This window comes from Nelumbo lutea, chromosome 2 (assembly GCF_056320005.1).
Source record: "Nelumbo lutea isolate HS-2025 chromosome 2, American lotus-T2T, whole genome shotgun sequence".
Lineage (NCBI taxonomy): Eukaryota > Viridiplantae > Streptophyta > Magnoliopsida > Proteales > Nelumbonaceae > Nelumbo > Nelumbo lutea.
This window is the reverse complement of record NC_142685.1, coordinates 111,802,434-111,812,189: the sequence shown is the minus strand read 5'-3', so window position 1 is coordinate 111,812,189 and position 9,756 is coordinate 111,802,434. Positions and strand designations below refer to the sequence as shown.

The 9,756-nt window shown below is 34.9% G+C and overlaps 1 protein-coding gene across 1 annotated transcript; it reads left to right on the top strand.

The window, feature by feature from the left end:
- The first annotated feature begins 7,645 nt into the window (after positions 1-7,645).
- Positions 7,646-9,112, top strand: LOC148872822 (DNA-directed RNA polymerase subunit beta). The gene is made up of 2 exons (XM_088973704.1): positions 7,646-8,322; positions 8,607-9,112. Exons 1-2 carry the CDS (start codon positions 7,731-7,733, stop codon positions 8,819-8,821), a joined length of 807 nt encoding a protein of 268 aa, XP_088829830.1. The 5' UTR covers positions 7,646-7,730; the 3' UTR covers positions 8,822-9,112.
- Positions 9,113-9,756: the final 644 nt, after the last annotated feature.

Below are 9,756 nucleotides of genomic sequence, written 5' to 3'. Positions count from 1 at the left end.
ACAACTTGCAACATGGACTGAAGACAAGAAGAAAGAGTACAAAGAAAAAAGGAAAGATGATGCTACAGCCCTGTACCATATTCAGGAAACAGTAAGTAAAACAATATTTTCAATAATCATGACTACCAAAAGCTCAAAAGAAGCATGAGATATTCTCAATAAAGAGTTTCATGGCACCAAAAAGGTAATTTCCATAAAACTTCACTCTTTGGAGAGATTTTGATTATATTATAATGAAAGAAAGTGAATCTATTAAAGAGTTCTTTTCTAGAGTTGTTATTATTGTAAATCAAATCAAGACATATGGAGATGTTATATCAGATAAAAAAAAATTGTAAAAAATGTTTTGAGGAATTTACCAGTTAAATTTGACCATGTGATGGCTGCTATTGAAGAGGCCAAAGATTTGACTAAACTATCCATGCATGAGTTAATGAGCTCACTTGAAACTCATTAGGATAGAATGAAAAAATTCTCATATTCTTCACTGAGCAAACTTTTCAATTTAAACTCACCGTTAAAAAAAATAAAAAGAATGATGATGAAAAAGAAATTCCAAGAAATTGGTCACATCAAGGCAAATGAAGAAGATACCAAAATAATGGAAGAGATGGGTCGTATGAAAAAGGAAGAAGTGAAAATAAAAAAAATATATAGTTTTTTTATTTGCAAAAAGACAACCATTTTCCCCAATACTGTTTTTTTCATATGTAAAAAAAAAAGAATGCAAAAATCATGTTCATGCCCCAAGAGATTGTAGATTTAAGGAGAAAAAGCAAGCCCACTAAGCAAGGTAATCATGTTTTTATTTTACTCTTGTATGAATATCCAACAAGAGCCAAACGAATTTTGGTATTTGCATAATGGCTATAGTAACCACATGACGGGAAACAGAGAATGTTATTTCGAGCTGAATGAACATGTTAATTCTCAAGTGAAGCTTGGTGATGGCAACTCCAAAGTGTTGAAGGAAAGGGTATTGTTGCAGTCCAAACTAAGCAAGTTAATTCTAAATTCATCTTAGATGTTCTTTATGTTTTTGATTTGATTCAAAATTTGCTTAGTATTGAACAATTTATACAAAAAGGTTATGAGGTGCATTTTGACAATGATGAATGTGTAATAACTAATAAGAAAAAATATAAAATCGTTGGTAGAGTAAAAATTGCTACAAATAAAGTGTTTCCATTAACCATGTCCTATGATGCGAATTATGGGCTGAATAGTGAGAAGTTGGATGAGTCCATGTTATGGCACTTGAGATATGGACATTTGAATTTCATAAGTCTCTCTTTGTTAAATCATAAGAGTATGGTGTTTGGATTTTCTTCAAATTGATAAAAAACATAAAGTATGTGAATGTTGCATCTATAGGAAGCATCATAGGCTACCATTTTCAGAGAGATCATGGCATTCAAAGGCACCATTGGAGCTAATTCATGCTGATATTTGTGGTTCCATGAGTACACATTCCTTCAACAATAAGAGGTACATTGTTCTCTTTATTGATGATTTTACTAGAATGATGTGAATATATTTCTTACATGCAAAAACACAAGCACTGCCTACTTTTATTCAATTCAAAGATTTAATTGAGGAGCAAAGTGATCATGGATTAAAAGCTTTAAGGACTGATAGAAGAAAAGAGTTTACATTGAGAGAATTTGGAAAGTTTTGTGAATAATAAGGCATCAAAAGAGAGTTGACAATAAGGCATACCCCAAAACAAAATGGAATAGCTGAAAGAATAAATACAACCATTATAAAAATGGCACGAAGCATGATGCAAGGTAAAAATCTTCTCAAAACTTTTTGGGCTGAAGCAGTTCATACAGTTGTTCACATATTAAATTGATCTCCTACCAAAGTTATGCAAAATAAAACACCTTTTGAAGCATGGCACAAAAAGAAGCCCGTTGTTAGCTTATTTAAAGTGTTTGGTTGCATTGCTTATGTTCACATTTTCTCAAAGAAGAGAGATAAGTTTATTGGCAAAGGTGAGAAATGTATCTTCATTATTACAAATGAGTTGATAATTTCAAGAAATGTAATATTTAACGAAAAGGAGACATGGAACTTTGGATAAAATTCCCCACAAATAAAGAAATATGTTATAGAAGATGAAGAATAAGTGATGCCCAATGACCATGAGCACGAAACAACTAAATCAAATGCAATGCCAACAAACTCAAGAAGATCAAGCTCAACAATTTTCAGCCCAAGAATGAATACCTCAGGTTCAATAGACCAAGATCCATTGCAAATAATCCCAATTGATGTAGATTTGGATACTCCACCAAAAAATGTACGTTCATTTGAATAAATCTTTGATTCTTGTGGTGCTGCATTTCTTGCATTATAACCATAGAAGTTTGAAAAAGCTTAAAAAGAAGAGAGTTTGGGTGCATGCTATGGATGAAGAAATTGAAATGATAGAGAAGAACATGACATGGGAATTGGTAATAAACCCAAAGAAAAATAAGTGATTGGACTGAAATGTGTTTACAAAACAAAATTCAATGAAGATGGGTCAATCCAAAAGCGCAAAGCAAGGTTAGTGGCTAAAGGCTATGCCCAATAGCTGGGAGTAGACTTTCATAAGACTTTTGCACCAGTTGCAAGAATGGAAACAATCAAAATTGTGCTTGCACTTGCTGCTCAACTAAAACTGCAAGTGTTTCAATTTGATGTGAAATCAACTTTCTTAAATGGAGATTTAGAAGAATAAGTTTATGTTGAACAATTACAAGGATATGTGATAGAAGGAAATGAGGAGAATGTTTACAGGTTTCGAAAAGTTTTGTATGGCCTAAAGCAAGCACCTCGGGCATGGAATAACAAGATTGATAAATATTTCCGTAAGAATGGATTTAAAAAAATCCAAATGAGCCATTACTTTATATCAAGAAGAAAGGCATGCATGATTTTATTTTTGTTTGTCTTTATGTTGATGATTTGATTTATACAAGTAACAACCCAAAATTGTTGAATGAGTTCAAATTAGTAATGACCAATGAATATGAGATGAATGATTTTGGGTTAATGAGATACTTTCTTGGAATTCAAGTGAATCAAAGAAAATGTGAATTTTTTATGTCCCAAGAAAAGTATGTGGATGATTTGTTAAAAATGTTTCAAATGTTAACCTGTAAACCCCTAGCTTCTCCTATAGTTGCCAATGAAAAGTTGTCAAAGAATGATGAAGCAAATTTAGTAGATGCATTAATCTACAGAAGCCTTGTTGGTTCCTTGATTTATTTCACCAACACAATGCCAGATATTGTTATTGCTTTGAGCATTGTTTCAAGATACATGAACAAGTCAAGTAAAGTTCATTTTAGGGCAGCAAAGAAAATACTCAGGTATGTGAAAAGAACCAATAACTTTGGGCTAAAATATGAAAGTGAAAGTGACTACAAGCTTATTGGATTTTCAGACAGTGATTGGATTGGTTCCATAAATGACCAAAAGAGCACATATGGATATGTTTTCTCATTGGGAAGTAAAATGATATCTTCATCATCGAAGAAGCAAAATACTGTTGGCACTATCTTCAATTGAAGCAGAATACATTTCAGCCACTAGTGCATTTTGTGAAGCAATTTGGTTTAGATGACTTTTGAAAGACCTTCAATTTGTGCAAAATGACCCAACTACAATCTACTATGACAACACTTTAGCTATTGCAATGACAAAAAATCCAGTTTTTCATTGAAGAACAAAACACATTGAGTTGAGACACCACTTCATTAGAGAGTCAACTAAGAAAAGAGTGATTGAATTGAAGTTCGTAAAGACAGAAGATCAAGTTGCTGATATCTTTACCAAGCCCCTATCTTCTGACAAATTTTTGCATTTTAGATCTTAAATGAAATTTACAAATTAAGATGGGGTGTTGAAAAGTAATAGTGGTAATTTTGTAATTTTCCTTTATGTTTTGTCTTTTGTATTAAGTGGGTTGTCTTGTTAGTTGGAAGTTGAAAGGTATCTACTATAAAAGTAAATCTCCTTTATATTTCTTGTAATCTGAAATGTTTTGTAAGAGAGCTCAAGAAGTTAAGAATGAAGTAAACCCAAAACTCTACGTAGGCTTTTCATATTCTTTTCTTCGTTTCCTTATTCCATATTCCTCTTCTCCTCTACTAATTTTTTTGGTTCTTCCTTTGATTTTTACCACCAAACTTCAATTGCTCAAACAAAGACACCTCCAAATGCCATTTTAGAAAATATATATCAAGTCAGCGGCTCCATCTCTTCTCGATAAAGTCAAATGGAAGAGCGAGAGAGAGGGAGGGGAGAGAGAAAGTGTGTGTGAGAGAGACATGGAGGGTAATATTAGATTAAAAAAATTATTGTCATATTTCTACAGATTTTGGCAAAATATTAATGGATGTTAGTAATATGGGAAGAGTTAGTCAATTGTTAGAAACATTAGAAATAGTTTAATACAATTGTTAAATAGTATGAATAGAGTTTGTCAATTAGGCGTCTGTTTGGCATCGATGCCGTTGCTAGGGGTGTCTATGAAAAACCGAATCAAACTAAATGCGGTTAACCGAATCGATCAGTTCAATTTTGGTTTGGATTTTTTAAAAAACCGAAGGACTAATTCTGTTTTCAGTCAACTTACAAAAAAACCGCTAGTTAACCAAACTGACCGGTATATATATTTATATGTATATTTTATATATATTATATAAAAATATATATTCATTATACATCTTTATTATGTTTGTAATAATCTATTTATAAATATTATATATATATTTTAAAATATTTATAATATATTGTATATCATTTATTATTTATAATATAATATTATACATATATTTATATAATATATATTATAAATATAAAAAACTGATAAAACGAAGAATCGAACTGGTCAATCGAAATTGACAGACCAGTTAACTAGTGGTATCGGTTCCGTTTTGGTTTGGAGAAATGGAAAAATTTGTACCACCGGTTCAGTTTGCAAAATATGCCCATGGTTCGGTTAACGAATCGTGGACACCCCTAGTTGTTGTTCCAAAAAATGATGACACATCAACACCACGTCAGAAAAAACGGTTCTCCAGGAAACACCTGCTTGTTTGGAATTGTTTTTTCATAAAAAACGGTGCTCCAAGCCACACCTTGGAAATCGGGAAGGCATGGCTTGGAGCAACACCGAATTTGGCATTTCCTGGAGCTACAACTCATTGCCACCAATAGGGACATGAAGTGGCAGTGATAGGGACATGACATGGCACTGGATAATAGGTACCGATGCTGAAAACATTTCTTAGAGCTGGCTTGGAACAATGCCGAATTTGGCACTTTTGGAGCTGCAACTTGTTGTTGCCAATAGGGACATGAGGTGTTAGTGATAGGGACATGATGTGGCACTGGATAATAGGTACCCAGTGCTGAAAGTGTTTCCTAGAGCATTGGTACCAAACAGAAAACATTGTTCTTGCTCTAGGAAACGTCCTACATGGCAACAATGTTTCCAAACAAAAAAAAAAAAAAAGACACCGTCATAAAACAATGCTTTCAACCCACACATTAGTAAGGGTAGTGAGAAATTTGCCTTGATTAATTTACTATACATTACTACTAATCAATAGAAATATCAATATTTTTTTTTTGGAAATTATCATAAAATAGTGTAATTTATTGTTATTTAAGTTATTATTAGTTAATTAGTTATAGAAAATTATTAGCATCGTAGGGATGGCAATTTTCCCTCTAAAAATGGCGCTCTACCTTGTTCTGTACATTTAATATTAATTTTTAAAATATCTCTAAGTTTTCCTTATATTCTTATAATCCTACGATTCCATAATTTTATTTATAAAATAACCCCAAATTATCATAATCCAATTCCTAAAATACACCAAAATTCTCATTTTCCTATTTGAAAAATATCTATAAATTAGATTTTTTAAGTGGTTGTCTCTAGGTGTGAGAAAAAACCGAAAAACCAAACCCACTAAAATCGAACCAAAAACTTGTTTAATCAAACCGACCGGTTCGGTTTCGGTTTGATATTCTTAAAAATCGACAATTCCGGTTCGGTTTTGGTTAACTTAAAAAAAAAACGGTGGTTAACTGAACTGACAATGACCTCTGGGCTCCGATCGACAGTCTCCGAGTTCTCAGTTTCTCATCTCTCATCTCTATTCTTCTTCTCCAATGGGAAAAAAATTATAGATTGACTGACGACCATCTCTCTTTCTCTCTCTTATTTTGAGTGCATAAAAAATTGAAAAACTGAAGTGCAATTAACCGATCCATCGGTTAATCGGTCGACCGATTAATTGGTTGCATCGGTTTGGTTTTGGTTCGAATATTCAAAAAAACGACCAGATCAATTCGATTCAAAAAATAACCCTACGGTTCGGTTAACTGAACCATGAACACCCCTAGTTGTCTCGCGAGGGGGGAGGGGATTTGAGGATTCTCTATCCCTGATGGGAAATGGGTGCCTTGCCTTAAACCCGCCCTGCCACTTGGGTTGGGGCAAAGATGGAGTAGAATGTCTTGACTTATAGGAGCGGAGGACAAGGAGGGGGTGCCTCATCCCATACATCGCGTGTACCCTCAAGCCAATCAGACTTAAAGGCCTACTTGGGCCATGCCTGCATTGTATGGAATTCACATATTCACCCCAAAGAAGACGCCCTACAAACACCCCATAGTATATCCCAATCGTGTATTGTATTGGAAATATCTCCCACTAGTAACTTGGGGAGATGTCCCCTATGCACTGAGATGTGCATCTGGGGCGTTTGTGGGGCACAAATGTGATCCATTGTATGTGGACTTGATGCAAGTTCGGATTGAGCAAACCATATAGGAATATGGCTGCCCAGGCCAAAAAATTGGTGGGCTAGGCGGAACAAGATCATAAATGATCCCCCCTATTGGAGGACATGTGTCATATCACACAAATTTGAACAGGGGTTTAGGTTTTAGAATAAGAGGTTATAATTTAAAGTTTAAAGTTTAGATTTAGGGCTTCAATGCACGATTTGAAGGTTAAATTATAGAATTTTAGAGTTTAAGATTTAAGATTAAAGTTTAAGGGCATAGGATTTAAAGTTTATTTATTTTTGTAAGGTCTCATATTAAAGTTTAAGTGAATAGGATCTGAAGTTAAAGAGTTTAGAGTTAAGATTTTAGGGTTTAGGGGGTGTTCTTTTTTTGGATTTTGAGAAGGGGGAAGTTGGTATATGGGATTTTGATTCCCATTGATCAAGAATCTCATTTTTTTTAGATTTATGTGCAATCAAAGAAAATTTATTTTATAAATAACTTTCCCACTTAAAGGAAATTATCAATATTTGAATAAAATAAAATATCCCTTTCAATAATGAATTTTTATGATTAAAATGATCAATATCTTATTTACATCAAAAATAAAATAACATGAATCAATAAATGCAATTAGTGGTTTAATTCTTTCCTCAGCAACACCTACCCAGTTAATTACATAAATTACCGAAAAGCGAACGGGCCTAAAAGGCGTGTATAACTTCAATTTTCAAATATCGTGAGGATGATCCGGCGAAGATGTTAGCTAGAAAGTTGCCACGTGCAGTGTATCCATCGGATGTATCTGCATTATGATGTCTTCCACGTGTAAAACACATCCTATCTACAGCCCTCCTACACTGAGTCGTCCACTACTCCAGCAAACTCATAAACCCCTCTCCCCCTGCTGCACTATACCTCCTTCCTCGTCCATGGCTTCACTGTACTCGCCACCTTCCATCCTTCATCCGCCAGTTCTCCCTTCATCACATCATCGTCTCCAATTTCGTCGTCGGAATAAGTTATCTCTCCCCTTCTCATCTTCACAGAACTCGCTTCGTTCCTTCGGTGTCCCTCGTTCCTCCCCTGAGATTCCAACTCCTTCAACCGAAGCCCCCATCTCCATCATCACCTTCGAAGATATCGTGGAGAAGGACTGGTCGTTCCTCGAAACCGACGAGACGAACTCCGACGAACAACGTACTCGGAAGACTAACCGGATAATCTCCGCTGGACAAATCAATGGGGACTCTAGGGTTTTGGTTTCTATCGCCACAGAAGAATTTGTCGACCGCTTGGTCGAATCATCGCCGTCGTGCCGGCTTATGCTTTTCGTCCACGACTCTCTCTTCGTTTTAGCCGGGATTAAAGAGAAACACGACAGTGTCAAGTGTTGGCAAGGCGAATTGATCAATGTGCCTGAGAAATGGACGCCCTTTGATGTAGTTTTCCTTTGCTACTTGCCTGCTTTGCCCTTTGAACTCGATAAAATTTTCGCTTCTCTGTCCCGACATTGTTCATCAGGTATCTTTCCTCAACTTATCTGATTGTTTTGTTCACCTTCGAGCCTTATAAAATCGTGAAATCTGGAGTGGGGATTCCTTATCAACCTCCAGAATTGAACTATTACAGCTCGGAACAGAATACCCAAAGATTTTTTTTTTCATTCTTTCATTTTGTGTTTGAATTATGCTTGATTTGTTTTACTCCGAGTTGTAAAATCGCTTGAGTGGTTTTTGGAGTAATGGGTCTTGAGATTTGTCTATCTTTTACCGTTTTAGTTAAACTTCTGACTGTGGTTTGCATAGGTGCAAGACTGGTAATCAGCTACTCTCAAGGAAGGGAAGTTGTAGAGAAGCAAAGACAACAGTATTCTGATGTGGTGATTTTTGACTTGCCTGATAGACTTACTTTGGAGAAGGTTGCAGCCAATCATTCATTTGAGATAGCTGAATTTGAAGACGAGCCTGGTTTCTACTTTGCTGTTTTGAAGTTTTGCAGAGAAGGCACCCCGACAGAGTAAACTGTTGAGTTTGAGCTTCTGTTGTCACCAGGAGTTAAAAGAAACCATGGCAACTTCATGTCCAAGAATTGGAAATGGGATCAGTAACTGCCATGGATTCATCTGAGTTTTGAAGTATATTTTGCATAGACAACCTTTTGTATTTTAGGGTGTTACCTGTTGCTAATCAATGCCTGTATTTGTAATTTTCATCTCTGATTAGATGATTTTAGGCCGGAAAGTTGTTTTTCTTTTGAACTGTGTTTTTCGTTTTCAAATAAAATGCAGTCCTTTTTTTGATCAGTTTGACAACTTGAGTGTCTCAGTAATAACTCTGATTTCACTCATCTTTCCTTATTTCTTCTTAAAAATGGAATATTTTTCCTCTTGATAGCAAATACAGGCTATCATTAACTTAAATTTTTTTCAGACCCCTATAAAGTTTAAACCTATATTTCGATTTGGATTTCTGAATTTTCTTTTTCTATCATTAACTTCTAAAAATTCTGAGCTTTCTGACTATGAATCCAGATTCGAGATTTAATAATCCTTTTTCTTCTTTATGCTTTTACTTTATTTTTCCTTTTTTAGTTGATTGCCTAGTAGTTCTTTTTTTCTTAAGATTGCATGTTAGTTCTTATTTCAGGAAAAAAATAGTAAAACAACCTCCAATCTGTACTTGTTTTTGGTTCCTTACTGGTTCCTATTTCCTGAAGTTTTTCAATAGCCACCGTGTCATTTCTATCTCATCGATATAATGCTTGAACTGGAAAAGGATATCAATTTTTGGACTTTGTGGCACCGTGCCAATATCCCTCTCTAACCAGCAGTCGACCTCCAATTACCTCGTTAAGTCATGGTTGTTCACGCAATGGGGCCTCGACCTACTAGACTGTTTCCTCCGGCCACGGGGCAACTTAATTAGCTTGTGGTTGCAATTGATTACTTCCACACTG